This window comes from Bos javanicus, chromosome 19, assembly GCF_032452875.1.
Source record: "Bos javanicus breed banteng chromosome 19, ARS-OSU_banteng_1.0, whole genome shotgun sequence".
NCBI classification, from domain to species: Eukaryota; Metazoa; Chordata; class Mammalia; order Artiodactyla; family Bovidae; genus Bos; species Bos javanicus.
The window spans coordinates 57,858,836-57,877,154 of record NC_083886.1 but is presented as its reverse complement, the minus strand read 5'-3'; the positions used below and the strand labels follow the sequence as shown (position 1 = coordinate 57,877,154).

At 52.9% G+C, this 18,319-nt stretch overlaps 1 protein-coding gene and 1 long non-coding RNA gene across 2 annotated transcripts; both read left to right on the top strand.

Annotated features, from left to right (window-relative positions):
- Positions 1 to 426: 426 nt before the first annotated feature.
- Positions 427 to 13,065, top strand: LOC133231498 (E3 ubiquitin/ISG15 ligase TRIM25-like). Its single transcript, XM_061389890.1, has 9 exons — positions 427 to 529; positions 5,295 to 5,437; positions 5,594 to 5,636; positions 5,919 to 6,586; positions 9,101 to 9,196; positions 9,400 to 9,633; positions 9,870 to 10,032; positions 10,255 to 10,317; positions 11,188 to 13,065. The coding sequence occupies exons 1-9, from the start codon at positions 427 to 429 to the stop codon at positions 11,745 to 11,747; spliced, it is 2,073 nt and encodes a 690-aa protein (XP_061245874.1). The 3' UTR covers positions 11,748 to 13,065.
- A 1,518-nt stretch (positions 13,066 to 14,583) lies between these two features.
- On the top strand, positions 14,584 to 16,176 carry LOC133232891 (uncharacterized). Its single transcript, XR_009731501.1, has 2 exons — positions 14,584 to 15,090; positions 15,411 to 16,176. It is a non-coding gene; the product is annotated as an uncharacterized LOC133232891 (long non-coding RNA).
- The last annotated feature ends 2,143 nt before the right edge of the window (positions 16,177 to 18,319 follow it).

The window sequence follows — 18,319 nt, the reverse complement described above, 5'->3', positions numbered from 1 at the left end:
GGAGCAAAGAAAAGAGGTTGGCATTATTAAAAGGTCAAGATGCAGGGTTTCCGTGATGGCTCATTAGTAAACAATCCACCTGCCAAGGCAGGAGACACAGGTTCGATCCCTGATCCAGGAAGATTTCCACATGGGGAGCAGCAATTGAGCCGACACGTCACAACTATTGAACCCGTGCTCCGCAATAGCAGAGGCCAGTGAGAAGCTCGCACACGACCACTAGAGAGTAGCCCCATTCACCGCCAACTAGAGAAAGCCTGCACAGCGTGAAGAACCAGCACAGCCAAAAATAAACTTTTAAAAAGAATGAAAAACAGAAGGTTGAGGCGGGACTTGCCTGGTGGTGCAGTGCTTAAGACTCTGCACTTGCACTGCAGTGGGACCAGGTTCCATCCCCGGTTGGCGAATGGCAAAGAAATCCGTACAATGCGTACCGTCAAGGAGGGGCCCTGCGAGGGAGGCTGCCGACGGGGGCTCACCGCACTGCTGGGACCAGCTGTTGCTGCCAGAGTGAAGCTGCATTGCTGTGGTTGCTCTGATAACAGGAAGGGACTCATCTCTCTCCCTCCAGCTCCCTCGCACGTCCCTTACAGCAGCTTCTCAGCCCCAGCAGCACCCGGCAGTCTGGGTGGGTTGGGACTGAGAGGAACCACAGCTGGGGCTGCTCAGTATCTATAAACTCACTTCTATGCATATTTGAACTTCATACAAAATGGTAAGAATAACTTTATGCCTCCATGTGACAAGATGCAGCTATTCTTTACACAAAGACAATCTTACCCTCTCCCCTAACATGAAAGTGAAAGTGAAGTCGCTCAGTCGTGTCGGACTCTTTGAGACCCCATGGACTGCAGCCCACCAGGCTCCTCTATCCATGGGATTCTCCAGGCAATACTGGAGTGTGTTGCCATTTCCTTCTCCAGGGGATCTTCCTGACCTAGGGATCGAACCCAGGTCTCCCACATTGCAGACAGACGACTTTACTCTCTGAGCCACCAGGGAGGCCTTTTGAGGACTTCCCAAGTGGATCAGTGGTAAAGAATCCGCCTGTTAAGCCCTAACATAAGACACTGCAAACAGTCATTGTTCCCAGGTCTGAGAGACAGTCACATCTATTTCTGGTCTATGTTAATTACCCCTCAAATTAGCTTTGTAGGTTTTGATGGGCAACTCAGACCGTATGGTCTCTTGATTCCCATGATGAGGGAGCAGGGACTGTTTCTCAAAAGGAGAAGAAAGAAAAAAAAAAAGAATTAGTCGCTCCATCGTGCCCGACTCTTTGTACCCGCCAGGCTCCCTGGTCAATGGAATTCTCCAAGCAAGAATACTGGGTGGGTTGCCTTGCCCTTCTCCAGAGGATCTTCCTGACCCAGGGATGGAATCCGGGTCTCCCGCATTACAGGCAGACTCTTTGCCACTGATCCACCTGGGAAGCCCTCAAAAGGAGAGTCGCTGTAAAAGGAGTCACGGGTCTATTCCGAAACCCTGGAGTCTGCATGGTGAGTCTCCTGTTGGGACTTGCTGGAGGCTCTATATGGCACTGTTTACAGATCACTTCAGTTCCACTGAATCTGCTCAGTCATGAGCCCAGGTGGCAGGCCAAAGCTAAATTTTTTATAAGAATCATACCATGCAGAAGGATTCTCATCCATGAAGCTTTCCCCTGGAGTGAACTGTTAACTCTGTGAAGTCAGTTTAATACTATATAATGCAATTAAATTGTTTTTCTATTTCATTATTTCTTAAGAATATTTTCATTAAGATCATGGTTTTCCAAGAGATTTTTTGGGGAAATTTAATTCAGTTTAACCAATTCTAGCTTTTGCCCTCATGAGTCATATTTTTGCCCTTGTGGGCTTGCCTTTGTGCTTTTATGTCCTCTCTTGTTTATTTTCCCCAAGTCAGAAGTCACATTTGGCAGCTCAGAAATCTGATGGCCCAATGGTTAATAATCCACCTTCCGCCGCAGGTGACATGGGTTTGATCCCTGTTCGGGGAACTAAGATCCCACATGTCACAGAGCAGCTAAGCCCACCCACCACAACTAGAGGGTATGTGTGCTGCAGTAAAAGAGCCCGAGTGTCACAAGTAAGATCTGACACAGCCAAATAAGTATTTGTTTTTTAATCTAAGCCTCGTATCTAAATTTGAGTATTTTTAACCAGTTAGTTTTCTGTTAATTATTTCTAGCAAAACACATAAAGTGGACAGAAGACTAATAGTTCGTTTTTCTCAGCTTTCTTGTAAGAAAATTGTGAGCAAGCTCCCTTGGATAATCTTGGTGGCTTTATGTCTAAGCTTGGGCTATTGCTCCTACTCACATTTCATTCTAATAGGCTCCACACATGCACTGTCTACACAGTTGGCAAAACACCCTCAAAATATGCCCTCCTTTGTGCAATTATGATAGATAGCCGACAAGCACTTATTGGAGAGGGGAGGGTTTGGAAGACGCCGCAGAGTTCTTAAATGAGACCCTGACGTTGGAGGAGGGTGCGGTTGGCAGGTGCAGAAGGGATGTGGTGCTCAGCTCTTGCTTCTATCAGGGCTCCGGCAAACGTCCGCTTCTTTGCGGCCTTGCGCTGCACGGCCACTCTGTGCCTGGAAACGTGCTGTGCTGGGCTTAGTCGTTCAGTCGTGTCTGACTCTGCAACCTCGTGGACTGTAGCCTGCCAGGCTCCTCTATCCATGGGTATTCTCCAGGCAAGAATACTGGAATGGGTAGCCTATCCCTTCTCCAGGGGATCTTCCTGACCCAGGAATCCAACCGGAAGCACTGACAACGAAAGCTGAGTCCTGGAGTCCTACTGCTTGAGTGGGAGAGGGGAATTCTGGAGGCAGAGAGGAAACAGCCAAGCAGCTAGCTGCCTAATGGCCAAGGGACTATTCATCAGAACCTGGGTAGAGGCAGAGGGGTAGAGATGCTGAGCTGTAATCAAGGTCCTCGGAGATACTTAAAGGCAGCCTCATATTCAAGAATCCCTACAGGCACTTTGTAATCCAGTGGTTAAGAATCTGCCTTGCAACGCAGGGAACTCGGGTTCCATCCCTGATAGGAAACTAAGATTTCCCTGGTTGGGGAACTAAGTTGCATGTTGCAACTACTAACACCCGAGTGCCACAACTAGAGAGTCTGTGCACCGCAGCGAAAGATCCCATGTGCTAAGACCCAAGGCAGCCAAATAAGAGAAGCCCTACAAATCCTAAGGAGGATACACAAGAACACACATCAGACTCCAGGAGATAGTGAAGGACAGGGAAGCCTGGCGTGCTGCAGTCCACGGGGTCACAAAGAGCGGAACACGACTTAGCAACTGAACAGCAGCATAGAAATAACAGAATGAAATGAAAACAAATTTGGAGAAAATCTTACAAGTCACCAGAAGCGGGGGAAAAAGGTTACCCTTCAAAGAAGCGGCAATAAGACTGACAGTCAGCTTCTCAACAGAAAAATATAAACCAGAAGACAGTGGAAGGGACTTCCCTGGCAGCCCAGTGGTTAGGACTCCATGCTTCCAATGCATCGGGGAAAGGTTTGATCCCTGGTGGAGGAACTAAGGTCCCATATTCTGTGCAGCATGGCCAAAAAATAAGTAACAATAAAAATATATTTTTTTAAAAGACCGTGGAATTAAATCTCCAAAATACTAAAAAGAAAGCTGCCAATGTAGAATTACCAAGTGAAGATATTCTTCAGAAGTAAAGATGAGGACTTCACTGGTCCAGTGGCTAAGATGCTCCCAAGGCAGAGGGCCCAGTTTCAATCCCTGGTCAGGGAACTAGATCCCACATGCCATAACTAAGACCTGGAGCAGTCAAATAAATATGATTTTTTTTTTTTTTTTTGCGGGGACGAGGTTGCTCGATGGGAAAGTCCGAAGTCTCGCCAGGAGGGAGCTGAGGTTCCCGGAGGCTGTGGCTGCGAGTCAGTCTTGGCGCCCTCCCCTCTCCGGGAGATGCTGCTGATGCTGAGGTCCCCGCCAATCAGCAGCCGGAGGGGGAGGCGGCGGCGGCGGCTGCAGCACCTTGGAGGGCTGGCGGCTTGGAGCGTGCACCTCAGGTTCAGGACCTGAATTTTTTTTTTTTTAAAGAAGAGTAACGTATTGCGACTTCCCTGGTGGTCCAGTGATTTACGACTCAGTGCTTCCACTGCAGGGGACACAGGCTCCATGTTGGTCGGGGAACTAAGATCCTGCATGCTGCATGGGGAGGCCCAAAAACAGAAAGAGTGACGTGCTGCAGACTCTTCAGGGCATGTATCCTGCTGGGGGAGAAGGCTGGGGAAACAAACGCTGACAAGAAGCTGTCGCAGTGATGAGACTCTCTCCTAAGCTTCAGTCATCTTTTCCTTCTGAAGATCAGAACCACAGTGGAAAGAACAATCTTGAGCATCACCAGTCGGATAATGTTTGGCTCAGTCAACTTCAAACCAGGAATGAGCCTTGAGATCTCTTCTACAACAACCCTGTGGATTCACCAGAGAACCAAGGTCCCAAGAGATGAAACGACTTGCCCAAGATCTCACGGCCACTTGGTTGCCACTTTCCTTCTCTGCTTAGTAAACTGAGTCCCCCACGTCCACTGCAGGGGGCCCTGGGTGCAGCAGCGACTCTGTCTCCTGGGATGAAGGTTCCAGAGCAAAGAATATCCTGGGAGGGGCAGGACCCCTCACCACTGCAGCATGTCCGCTGACACCTTTCTTTTTTTCTGAAGTAAATTTTCCTGGAAAACATTAAAAAGAAAAGTTGATTTCCATGTGCACATTTGCGTGTGTGCCAAGTCGCTTCAGCCGTGCCCTACTCTTTGCGACCCCATGGGCTGTAGCCCGCCAGGCTCCTCTGTTCATTGGATTCTCCAGGCAAGAGTACTGGAATGGCTAGCCGTTCCCTTCTCCAGGGGATCTTCCCAACCCAGGGATCCAACTCAAGTCTCCTATGTCTCCTGCATTGGCAGGCGGGTTCTTTACCACTAGTACCACTGAGAAGCCCTTCCATGTACTACCCTGTCCTTCCCCCCTGCCCCCTACAAAAAAAAGCATTATTCAAACTCTAGGAGGCATTTGCAGTCAATTTCTATGATGATGAAAAGCTTTAAAATCCTTATAGTCCTATAAAGACATTCAGGAAGAAACATGTTTCATGCTGGTTTTCTTTTAAAACTAAAGACTAGATGAATATATATGGTTACCAGGCACACATCATTGTTAGTAATCAACTGTAATATGTATTTTTTTTTTAATTAACTGGAATACCATGTTTTACTATTTACTTATCTTCACGTCTTCCTTTATTGAGTCTGTTTTGCCCTGCTGACATCACAAGCAGAAGGCTGGGGCTGGTCATGCTTGAATTGTGACATCAGGAGCAAAACTGTGGGCAGTCTCAAGGAGGGGGTCCAACGCGATAGGGGGACCACAGAACAGCAGCCAAAGGGAAAGGTGAAAAGGTGGTCGTCCAACCCCAGGGGATGTAAAGGGGTGGGGTTGGGGCACACTGGGCTGGGAGTCCTCCCAGCAGCTGGTGACCTGGGGCCTCGCGCCCCCCACCCCAACGCGGGCCTAAGCACCCAAGTGTTCTCTTCCCTCCATCCACAGGGCAGCAAGCCTTTGGCTCTCCTTGACATGCAGAGAGTTTCACGTAAGTACTTGTGTGCTGACCTTTCTCCCAAAGGGCCAGGGAAGCGGCTCGTTTCCCTTGTCGCCATGTGACTTCTTCCTGCCTATCTACCTTCTTGTCCAAGATTTGTTCCAGGAATTCGGGCAGGGACAAAAACACAAGCCTCAGTTTATGCCCCTGTGTGGGTACAGTCCCAGTACCCCGTGGGCAGACCAGCTGTTTCCAACAGAAGAAAAGGGGTCCCCCTCAAAGGCCCCTCAACTCCCGCCCTGGCTTCAACCTGGCTTTGCCCCGTCTTCCCAGGGCCAGTCCAGGACCAAGCCCCAGCCCTGCAGCCCACTGCCAAGCTCTCAGGAGCTCCCCAAGGCCAGTTCCTGATGAATGACAGCAGTCTCTGCAAGCTGGAGGACCAAGTCCTCTGTCCCGTTTGCCTGGAGGTGTTCCGCAACCCAGTCACCACCGCCTGCGGGCACAACTTCTGCATGAGCTGCCTCCAGGGTTTCTGGGACTACCAGGCCACCATGGGCGAGCCACTCTACTGCCCCCAGTGCCGGGAGAGCTTCCCCACGCGGCCTCGCCTCTGCAAGAACGTCATCCTGGAGGAGATGGTGACCTGCTTCACCCAGGCCAAGGGCCAGACCTTGGGGTCCTCACGGAGCCTGGCCGGGCCCAGGGACGTGCCCTGTGACTTCTGTGCCCCTGAGAAGCTCAAGTCCGTCAAGTCGTGCCTGCAGTGCATGGCCTCCCTGTGCGAGAAGCACCTGCGCAGCCACTTAGAGGACCAGGTGTTCCATGGGCACCAGCTGCTGGAGCCCGTGTGGGACCTTAAGAGCCGGCTGTGCCGCAAGCACCGCAAGCTCCGGCGGCTGTACTGCCGCACCGAGGGCTGCTGCGTGTGCGGGGCCTGCCTGCTGGAGGAGCACAAGAACCACGACACCATCCCGCTGGAGGAGGAGCGCGCACGCAAGGAGGTGGGGGGAAGTGGGGAGCGGGTGGATGCGGAAGTGGGGGGGTGGTGGGTGGGGGGAAGGGAGAGGGTGGATGGGGGAGGGGAGGAGGTGGATGGGGGAGGGGAGGGAAGAGGGTGGATGGGGGAGGGGAGGGGAGAGAGTAGATGAAGGAGGGGAGGGGCGGGGAGGGGAGGCTGAGGAGCAAGAGGACTCTGTGTTCCAGGCACACCTTTCCAGGAAGGAAAGGATTGTAGCCATTAAAGTGTCCTTAGTCTCTCAGTCATGTCTGACTCTCTGCAACCCCATAGACTGTAGCCTGCCATGCTCCTCTGTCCGTGGGGTTCTCCAGGCAAGAATACTGGAGTGGGTTGCCATTTCCTTCTCCGGCCATTAAAATGATGCTCGGAATTCCCTGGTAGCTCAGTCAGTAAAAAAAAAAAAAAAAAAAAAATCTGCCTGCAGTGCAGGAGACCTGGATTCGATTCCTGGGTCAGGCAGATCCCTGGAGAATGAAATGACAACCCACTCCAATACTCTTGCCTGGAAAATCCCATGGACAGAGAAGCCTGGCAGGCTACAGTCCATGGGGTCGCAAAGAGCTGGACACCACTTGGCGACTAAACCACCCAAAGTGATGCTCACGAGGGTCCTGGCAAGACATGACAAAGTGCTATCAGATTGATTGAATAAGGATCCAGGGACTTCCCTGGCGGTCCAGTGGTTAAGACTCTGCTTCCACTTAGGGGAATATGGGTTTATCCCTGGTGGGAGAAGATCCCTCATGCCGTGCACTGCAATCAAAAAAAAAAAATTAATAAAATGGTTAGTTCTTTATTTTTTAAAAAAAAGGACCCAAAGTTATTTGTGATGAATCCTACTTAAAAAATTTTTTTGCACAGAGAAAGGAATGGCTGAAAGGTATCATATCAAAATACAAACATGTCAGGTTGGGTGAATCCCTTTTTTTCTATTTTCAAATTATGTTTTCTCCATTTGGATTGCTTTCTTCGATGGAGTGCTTATATTTGAAACATTCTATCAAGCATATTCTGCTGCTAAGTCGCTTCAGTCGTATCCGACTCTGTGTGACCCCATAGACGGCAGCCCACCAGGCTCCCCGTCCCTGGGATTCTCCAGGCAAGAACACTGGAGTGGGTTGCCATTTCCTTCTCCAATGCATGAAAGTGAAAAGTGAAAGTAAAGTCGCTCAGTCATATCCGACTCCTAGCGACCCCATGGACTGCGGCCCACCAGGCCCCTCCATCCATGGGATTTTCCAGGCAAGAGTACTGGAGTGGGTTGCCGTTGCCTTCTCCGAAGCATATTCTAGAACTGTGCTATTCCAACGTAGCCACCTGCAAGAAAGAAGCTTGGGCCAGAATGTAAGCCAACTCACCACACTGTTGAGTTCAGCTGACACTTTTTTCACAGCAGGACCTTCTCAACAAAGGGAGAAATGTGTTGATTTACAGCCTGGCACAAGCTTCTTCTTTTGCTGTGGGTCAGCAACAGTTCACAGACAGGTACCTGGAATCCCACTGTCCCACAGTAGATTGTGAATCATGACAGCGCCCGCCCCTGGGATGTGCTTGTGCTCAGTCGCTCAGTCCTATCTGACTCTCTTTGTAGCCTGTCAGACTCCTCTGTCCTTGGAATTTTTCAGACAAGAATACTGGAGTGGGTTGCCATTTCCTCCTCCAAGGGATTTTCCCGACCCAGGGATCAAACCCGTATCTCCTGAGTGTCTCCCTGTGCAGATTCTTTACCGCTGAGCCTCTGGGGTAGCTGAGGCTTATGTGGAAGGACTTGGGGACACAGTTCTGCCTGGACCTGGTGGCACTGACCCAGGGAGCAAAGGACTCCGCATCTGATCGACTCCTGCTCACCCCACTGCCCCCCTCCAAGGCGTCTCAAATCACTGAACCCCTCCATAGCTGCTGCTTGTGATCTGAACCCTATGGTCATCAGCTGTCAGAAGCAGAGAAACTGATTCCTAAGAATGGGGAGTCTCTCAGGGAATGAGAGAGAACAGGAGCAGAGTGGCCCCGAGGGACTTCCTTGGCCGGTCCAGTGGTTAGGACTCTGCACTTCCATTTCAGGGGGCATAGGTTTGATCCCTAGTTGGGGAACTAAGATCCTACCTGCCTCATAGCCAAAAAAAATAGAGGGGTGTCGGTGGGTCATCTACCCTTCAGCCCTACCCATCCTCATTCAGACCTCTTAAGAACATGAGGTGGGACTTCCCTGGTGGTCCAGTGGTTAAGAATTTGCCCTGCAATGCAGAGGACACAGGTTCAATCCCTGGTTGGGGAACGAAGATCCCACATGCCACAGCTGGAGAGTCCATGTACCGAAAGGAGAGATCTATGTGCTGCAGCTAAGACCTGATGCAGCTAAACAGGGCTGGTTTTTTTTTTAACTGAAGAGGTGCGTTTCTTCTGAGCTCTGACATGGGACTGCCCACAGAGGGCTTCTGCTAGGGCACCTATCTGAATCACTGGCCCACTCCTCTTCCACCTCACCCTCTCACCTCAGGTCGAAGTTCGGAAGGTCCAGGCCAACGTGGAGAACCAGATGTTGATCATCACCTCTGACAGCCAAAAGCACCGGGGCCAGGTGGCTTTTCTCTCGGTAAGCTTGGCCCATCGCCACCTCCGGCCCAGGCTTCCCCAGCACCCTGCTTCAGGCTTAGGGGGCCTCTCAAGGGCTTGGAGTGGATGGTGTGGGGCCAGGCAAACAGAGAGGTGATGCCTCAGCCAGCTCTGGGCCCTGACAAGCAGGGTAAGGAGGTGGGGCTCAAAGACACCTCTCTGTCCCCCCACACCTGCCCCCAGAAATTGATCCAGACGACTCGGGACGAGGTGAACGCCTGCTTCTCAGAGATCATCCAGGAGATCAAACAGATGCAGATGAAGGTGCTGGATTTCGTGGAGAAAGAGGAGGCTGCCGCCCTGGGGAAGCTGGGCGGCTCCATCCAGCAGAGTCACAACCGGCTCCTGAAGCTGGAGGGGGACAGCATCTGGCTCCGAAGCCTGCTTGCCAACCGCAGCGACCAGCAGTTTCTGCAGGCAAGGCCCCTCCCTACCCCCACCACCCAGGCCCACGGCAACATCCACTGGGCTACAGGGGCTTTGACAGCCCTAACTCAGATATCCGAAAAGCCAGGAGGAGGGGAGCAAGCTGTCTGGGTTTGAACATGGGCAGCTTTCCCGCCTGCCTCCTGGTTCTGGGGAACCGCTAAGCCCCGGGCCCCTGCTTGGGGCCTGGCTAACAAGTGGTACTGCCAGCCCCTCCCTGCCTGCAGGAGTTGCCCAGGCTGAAGCACTTCCCTGCCTGCGTGGAGCCCCTGATGGGCACCAACTGCGAGGAGAAGCAGAGCTTCCTCCAGCTGCCAGAGACGTTGGCAGAGCTCCGGAACCGACTGGTGGACATGGGTCTCAGCTTCATCAACCAGCTCCTCCTGAAGGGTTAGTTAGAACCTGCTTGCCTGGGGCGACTGGAGACCCACCTGCCTTCTGGGGATGGGCTGCCCCAAGGGCAGCAGTTGGGAGTCCGCACACTTGTAAGAGAGCCCGGCCTGTCTGTGTGCACCTTCTCCAGGTGACTCAACCTCCTGGAAGCCCATGCCCCTCTCTGGAAGGACACTGGGCTGTGAAAGTGTCCTCAGCAAAGTCCCCCATCTTCCCCAGGCATTAAGATGAACTCCTATGAGGTGCTGCCCCCGGATGTGGACAGGAAAATACTTCTCAAGTGTGAGTCCTCAGTCCTGGGGTCCAGCCCCAGGGGTGGGAAGGAAAGGAACAGGGCCCTTGGTTGCCCAGCCGACCCAGCCCCACCTCCATTCAGGCCAAGGCTCCAGAAAGATGCCAGATCTCTCCTGCCCTGACCTTGTACTCTGGACTAGAGACCTCAGAAGGCCTGTGATTCCACGGCCCTGAGAGGAAGGGGAGAAGGCTGTCCTGTCCCATGCCCATGGGTGGCAGGGCCTTGACCAACACCCAGAGGCCAGCCCTACAGCCCTTGTGGCCCTGATGTGGCTCAGCCTCTGCCCTCAGCTGGGTGCCTGCCGACCTCCGCTGGACTTTAGCCAAGCCAGCTTGGATGGCCCTTGTACAGTCAGTCTCCCTTTTCAGTTAATGTCCCTGCAGCCCCTCTCCCAGGCTGGGCGAGGGACCAAGTGACTCTCTAAGAAATCATCGGTGATGTCTCTGAGGTCTCCAGGGTCACAGCTGATGAAGCCTCTGATGACCCCTTCTGAGCGACCTCCTCCAGGAGCCGCTGACGCTCCCTTAGTCCCACGCAGTCTTGTGTCCTGCACAAACCGAAAAGGGGATCCTGTTAGGCTTTGGCTGGGGAGGGCAGATGGGGGACTCTTGGTTGCCCACCTCTCTAGGAAGGCAGGCCTTTGGACAGCGCCCAGCCAGACAGTGTCCACCCCTGCAGGCTGGAGTTGAAGACTTAGAGAGGGGAATGGAGGGGCCGCTCTTGGGAGCTGGGGGTGGAAGCACTTGGTGACTTTTGTGCCGAAGCTGTGAGCTTCGGCCCTCCCCTGTCCAGACCTCCAGCGCTCTGCCCCCCGGGCCTGCGGACCCTAGCCCCTTTCCCATACCCCCTCGGCCCAGGTTACTGCAACCTGAACTTCGACGCCACCACGGCCAGCGAGGAGCTCTTCCTGTTCAAGGAGACCCACTCGGTGCTGAACCTGGGCATCCTGCTGGAGCCCTTCGCGGCGGGCGGCCCCTTCCCGGGCTTCAAACAGTGGCCGCAGGTGCTGTGCTCGCGCGGCCTGGCCGAGGGCCGCCACTACTGGGAGGCCGACGTGTCCAACTCGTGGGTATGCCTGGGCGTCACCTACCGCCGCAGCCCCCCGCTCGGCGGCCGCCCGCGCCGCAACATCGTCTATTTGCTGGGCCGCAACCCCTACTCGTGGTGCCTGGAGTGGGACTCGCTCAAGTTCTCCGTGTGGCACAACAACACGCAGACGGTGCTGCACGGCGGCTACCACCGCACGCTCGGCGTGTTGCTCGACTGCGCGGCGGGCTGCCTCTCCTTCTACGGCGTGGCGGGCGGCGTGAGCCTCCTCTACCGCTTCCTCGCCTCCTTCCTGGAGCCGCTCTACCCTGCCGTCATGGTCAGCAGCGGCGCCTCGGTCACGCTCAAGCAGCGCCCCTCCGAGGCCTAGGCCAATAAAGCTGGACTCGAGCGCTGGCTGCGCCCGCGGGGAGGGGCGCGCCGGGGATGGGGGCCGGCCCCGCGGGGTCCCTTGGCCTGGGGTGGAGGGGCGGGCAGCGAATCCGCCTCCCGACTCGCTGCCTGGACTTCACCAGCGACGACCACCCAGGGGTCCCGGGAGGTCCTGGGGATCCCCGAAAACAGGCCGATCCTCCCGTCCCCATTGTCACGGGAGAAGGGGCTCAGAACCAGGCTGGCGATCCCCCTGGGACTGGGGACAGCCCCGTGGCCTCCAGAGGGGGGCGATTCCTGACCCGGATGCTCGGCCTCCCCCACCCGTGAGCTCCTAAGCCCCTTCGGAGGGTCTCAGGTTGCCCAGGAGTGGGCGGGGCTTGGGCCAGGTGACTCCTCCGCAGGTGGCCAGACGGAGAGCTGGCACCTGACCCGCGGGCGTAGAGGTGTTCTGAGTTACTGGCTTAATTGGAGGCTAGGGAGTTAAGCCGGGGAATCATGACTGTGTCAGACCTCCCTCCCCAAAAGGCTGAGGGCCTCGGTCCAGGCGGGGCTCCGGCCCCCATTCCTCTGCCCAGCAAGAGTTTTTCTCACATGGCTGGTGTTTTGCAGCTGAGGAGCATGTGGAATTGAAGCTCTCCGGGTGGGTGGGTGCCTCGAAGCTGCTGTCCCCGCCCCCCAGCCTTAAGCCCACCGCATACAGCTCCCCTGGGTAGCACTGCTGGGAAGCCAAGGGGCTTCATTCACATCCAGGTCTCTTCCATCTGACCTGCCCAGCCAAGCCAGACCGTGTGGAAGTCACAGGGAGAGGCTGGGCCTTGCCCTCCGACCACAGCAGCTGTGTGACCGAGGACTCAGCCCCTCCAGGGAAGCAGCCTGGACATTTCTGGCCTCGACCAGTTACTTGTTCCTGTGGCTTCTCTTGCGGGGGGAACCCTGGTAGGGTTAATGATTGGCTCAGAAGAGGAAATGAGACAGTCACGGGGGAGAAAACTCCCTGGGGCAACGTGGTCCAGAAACAGGGCGTGCCTGAATTCCATCCCCGCCTGGCCTGTCGCCAGAGACGTCAGTAACCCTTGTTTCTTACTCTGGGGCCTGGTAGGGTGTCCAACTGGCAGGTGGAAGGTGCACTCGGATGGCCTCACAGAGTGGGGCACCCTTTGGCTGCTCTGAGCCTGGGCTGTGGTTCTGTTGACCTTCCTCCCTGGAGGCTCTGCTGAGCACCAGTCCAGTAACTTCCATTCCTCACCAGTGCTACTGGTGTGGATGGATAGAAATTAAACCTAAACCTTTTCCCTTTGTGGGGAAAGCCTGCATGCCAAAGTGCTTAAATCTTGTCTCCCCACTCCCCCAAATCAGTCCATGGACTGAGGTCAGGAAAGGCTGAGGGGGACTTTCTGGTGGTCCAGTGGCTAAGACTCTGAGCTCCCAATGCAGGGGGCCCAGGTTCGATCCCTGGTTGGGGAACTAGAACCCATGTGCAGCAACTAAAGATTCTGTGACCAAGATCAAAGGTGCTGCAACTAGGCCCTGTTACAGCCAAATAAAAAATTTTTAAATGCTGAGAAGGTAAAAAGCATGACCCAAGGAGACAGCAAGAGCCAGCTCCATGGATATGAGTCCTTCCCCACGGCAGGGGCGGTGGGGGGGTGGGGGGGTGGGGGGGTGGAGCCGATGGAGGTGCCTCCCTCATCAGCTCCTCCAGGCTCTGAAGGAGCCTTCACGTGTGTGATGCTGGAGCCTGATACCCTTAGGCACACGCTGATGTGAAACCCACATCAAAGGCATGTTACTTGTCTGCTTAAACAGTTCCCCAAGTTCGTAAGCCCCCGGGGATCCACAATGGTAGTCCTGGGGGCGGGGTGGTCATCAGATGCTCCCCAGTATTTCAGAAAGCCAAACAGCAAGCAGGCCTGCGTGTCAGTGAGGCTCATCAGGAGGAAACCACAATGTTGGGGTTCTTGGCTCAGCATTTGCCTACTGGGTGAATATATCATAGCGGGTGATTCAGGCTGCAGAATCAGCCAGAGCTCTTCCATAATCCACATGGGTGAGCCCTGGCCTCAGCCTTTTCCCAACCTTGAAGAGACCAGGGAAGGCACTGTCCCTAGACTGCCACCCACATTCTTCTCATGCTTTCCTGCTCCTGCCTTAACACAACAAATTTTTTTTTTAATGTGAATCCAGACTGTAAACTAATCTTCCCCAAGGGTTATTTCACTTAAAAAAATCCTGTGTCATTTCTCACAAGAAGATTATGTTCCTATATTACTTGGGCAATTTTTAAAATATATATATTAGGTAAAAGTAATTTTCCTTTTATTTAACAAACACGTAATGCCTACTGCACACCAGGGGCCCTGTTCATAGCAAATGAAATGTTGATGGCAAAACAGCTCATTTAATTCTAATAACAACCCCCACCCTGTGCAGGAGGAAACTGAGGGTAAGAAGTGCCTTGTTCAAGATCATGAAGGTACATGAATTGCGGAGCCAGATTCAAACCCAGTCAGTCTGCTTTTTCAATCATTATGCTACGCCACCCCTCCAATAGCACATTCATTGTAGAAAATTTAGGTAATATAGAGACGCAAAAGAAAAAATATTCCAGGGCTTCTCTGTTGGCTTAGTGGTAAAGAATTTGCCTGCCAACACAAGGAACCTGGGTTCCATCCCTGGTTGGGAAAACCCCATGTTCTAAGGGACAACTAAGCCATGCATCACAGCTACTGAGCCCAAGCACTCCAGGGCACGTGAGTCGCAACTATTGAGCCCACTCACACTAGACACCATGTTCTGCAATAAAAGAATTCACCACAATGAGAAACCCTTGCCCCACAGCTAGACAGTAAACCCATCCCCACCCTGCCCGGTTCTCCACGACTAGAGAAAGCCCGAGCACAGCAACGAAGACCCAGCACAGCCAAAGATAATTTTTTTTTTTTTTAAAGAAGATATTCCTACCATAATCCTTACCACCTCCCTGCAGTGATAACCTCTCCTGGAGAATTTCCTTGCAGTCTTCTTTTGTTATCAAGATGTAGATGTTGTAGCTAGAAGACACAACTATCATGCATTTTCCAAAGTTACTTTCGAAACGTAACGTGACATATTACATCCTACACATCTGCCCTACAGCTTTGTTTTATCTTTAACTCCTTCCCTGATTCCCTCTAGAGGTAGGTGGCGAGTGGCAGCCCAGCCGAAGTCACAGATGTTGCTTCCTGGATGTTATCGAAAGTCTGACCCAAACCCATGGGGTGGGAGGGTGAGAAAGGATGGAGCTGAAGGATGCTGGTACCAGCAGACGTTTCCGTCCATCTCATCATCCCATCGCACAGGTGAGGACAGCAGGAAGCAGGACCAGCTGGCAGGAGCCTCAAGAAGGAGTCTTAACTCTTCCCTTCCCCATGAGAGGGTGTGCGCAGGCTGGAGGTGGAAGGGAGGGGACGTTTGTGGGAGCCTCTGGCAGAGGCCCTGCCTGTAATGCAATAGCTACCAGACGGCTGTCGGGAGCATCTCCCCAAAAGCCCACATAAGCACAAACCCTACAGTTTTCTTCTGTGAGAAAGGCAATCTGTTGGGGACCTAGACCGGGTCTACAGAGGTAAGCCGGGCTTCCCTGGTGGCTCAGTGGTAAAGAATCCACCTGCCAATGCAGGAGACACAGGTTCGATCCCTGGTCAGAGAAGATCCCATGTGCCACGGACCAACTAAGCCCATCCGTCACAACTATTGAGCCTGCGCTCTAGAACCTGGGAACCGAAACTACTGAAGCCTGCCAGCTAGAACCCATGCTCCGCAAGAGAAGCCACCACAATGCGAAACCCATGCATGACAACAGAGTAGCCCTCGCTCGCGTAACTAGGGGAAAGCCCACGTGGCAACGGGGGCCCAGCACAGCCAAAAAGAAACAAATAAAATATAAAAATAAAGAGGTAAACCGCCTCCAGCCTTCCCTGCTGACCCAATCCCATCCCCTCTCCCACCCTAGCTCCTTGCCTTGAACATCAGTGTTCAGTAGTTCTCATGGACTGCATCACCAGCCCCCACTCCATTCTACTCTTCTACTCGACTCACCTCTCGCCCTTTGCCCCTGCCATCCCCTCTGCTGGGATCATGCCTCGCCCTCACCTGCTTCCTTATTCTTCCTCCTCATTACTTCTTTTTTTTTTTGGCTGAGCCCCACAGCACGTGGGATCTTAGTTCTCCAATGAGGAAGTCCCTCAAATGAGTCTTAAGGACTAAGGAGGAGAAAGTAACAAGCGATGAGAAGGAGGGACTTCTCTAGTGGTCCAGTGGCTAAGACTCTGAACTCCTAATGCAGAGGACCCAGGTTCCATCCCTGGTCAATGAACTAGATCCCACATGAGGCAACTAAAAACCCTGCATTCTGCAGCTAAGACCCAGTGCAGCCAAAAAACAAAAACCTGAGGAGCCACTTAAAAAAAAACTTAACTAAGACATGTTTCGCCCCAGGAAGCCACTCGCAAACCCTCTTCTCCCTAAGCCAGGTGGGCTCTCCCCTCTCCTGCCATCACCTTCTACACGCATCCCTCCTGGCACCCACCTTGTTTCATGTGGGAATTCTCCATCGGACCAGCTGCATGCTGGGTATGTCATGTTGGTCTCTTTTGCTTAGCACATGCATGCCACATGTGAAAGTGTGAAAGTAACTCAGTTGTGTCCGACTCTTTGCGACCCCTTGGACTGTAGCCCGCCAGACTCCTCTGTCCATGAGACTCTCCAGGCAAGAATACTGGAGTGTATTCCATTCTCCAGGAAATCTTCCTGACCCAGGGATTGAACCTGGGTCTCCTTCATTGCAGGCAGATTCTTTACCATCTGAGCCAGCGCTTAATTGATATTGACCTAAGGACTGAAGGAACACTTCCAGCGGTCAGAGGGTTGAAGGCCACCTCGATCCTTGCCTGGGTCAGGCTGGGCTGGCTGGGTGCAAGTGGCCCAGGAATGGCCACTCACCTGGTTCCTTCTTCCTTTGCATCCTTTTCTCCCTCCTGAAGCCAGGTCCATGTGCCCACTGCATCCAGATAGATGCAAAGGACCTGTGAATTCTTCCCTGGTTTCCATCTCGACCTCCCCTCTAGCCAGAAGATTATTCGAGGCTGAGGGCCCTCCAGCAGGCGTGTGAGGGGAGAGACACAGACCTCTCTGGCCTCTGTTTGCTGATCTGTAGGAAGGCATGGATTGAGATATCACTTGTATTTTCTGAAGATTACACAACTCCCAGGGCTTCTCAGACCAGATGGTTGGAAGACATGGTGCATTTCAGGTAGAGCCAAGACTAGGGTGAAGCCAGTGAGACCCTCACCAGGGGCTCGGCATTTAAGTGCGCACGTGTGGGCTCAGTCGCTCAGTCGTGTCCGACTCTTCACTACCCCATGGACTGTAGCCCGCCAGGCTTCTCTGTCTATGAGATTTTCCCAGCAAGAGTATTGGAGTGGGTTCCCATTTCCTTTTCCAGGGGATCTTCCCAACCCAAGGATTGAACCCATGTATTGGCAGGTGGATTTGTCACGAGAGTGTATGCTCCTTGGTTTTTGTCCCATCACAACAAAGATTTGGAATGACGGACATTAAAGCTCCCTTGGCGTGTCACAGCTCTCGGATCTTGGATAGACCGTGTTATAGCTCTCAGGTCTCAAAAGGACCATGTTATAGTTCTTAGACAAATCAGTGTTACAGCTCTATTTTATTTAGAAGATAGCAGGAAAATCCATCTTTGAGGCGTGAGGGCACATCGATCCAAAGACGTAAAGAGAAGAGCGCCCCAGCGCGCGGGAGAGAGTTTTGACTCCTCTTTGCATATGTTTTTCTCTCCCTGGGCCTGTCCTGTGTAAATTGGGCCAGCCAGAAGTGCTGTTTGTTCTACCTGAGGTCCTCACTCACTTCCTCGGACCTTCCTTTGTTCTATTTTCGCGGGCTTTTCCCTTCCGTGTCTTTTAGCCACCGCCATTCTGGACTCCTTTTCCCTATTCTACCTACCTAACAGATTCTTTACCACTGAGCCACTTGGGAATCCTTCAGGATTTAAGGGGAGGAGGCAAAAAACTCAGGAAACAAGATAAATAATATTTAAGGCAATATTTCACCAAATCAAAATTAATGCAAAAATCTATGATGGACAGAATATCAAAATTGTAAATAAAGACTCATCTTTTGGGAATTCCCTAGCAGTCTAGTGGTTAGGACTCTGCTCTTTCACTGCCAAAGACACAGGTTCAGTCCATGATAAGGGAGCTAGGATCCTGCAAGCTGGGCAGCATGGCCTAGAAGAAGGAAAAGGACGCATTTCTAATGACCTGACCCATTGCTTGTACTACCTGCCACTAGTACCTTGCACTAGTCCCAGCCCTGATTCCAACAAAATTTTACTCATGAAACCATTGGCCACTCCATTGGTACTTTTTTTTTTTTTTTAAGGCTGCTCTGTGTGGCATACGGGATCTTAGTTCCCTGACCAGGGATCGAACTCATTGCTGCATTGAGAGCTTGGAGTCTTAACCACTGGACCACGAGGCAAGTCCCCACTGGCCATACATTATTGGT

Coding starts and splice junctions, on each gene's coding strand:
- LOC133231498 (XM_061389890.1), top strand. CDS start 427: ATGCGTACCGTCAAGGAGGGGCCCTGCGAGGGAGGCTGCCGACGGGGG. Junction 9,197..9,399: donor GCCAGGTGGCTTTTCTCTCG/GTAAGCTTGGCC, acceptor ACCTGCCCCCAG/AAATTGATCCAGACGACTCG. Junction 10,318..11,187: donor CAGGAAAATACTTCTCAAGT/GTGAGTCCTCAG, acceptor CCCTCGGCCCAG/GTTACTGCAACCTGAACTTC.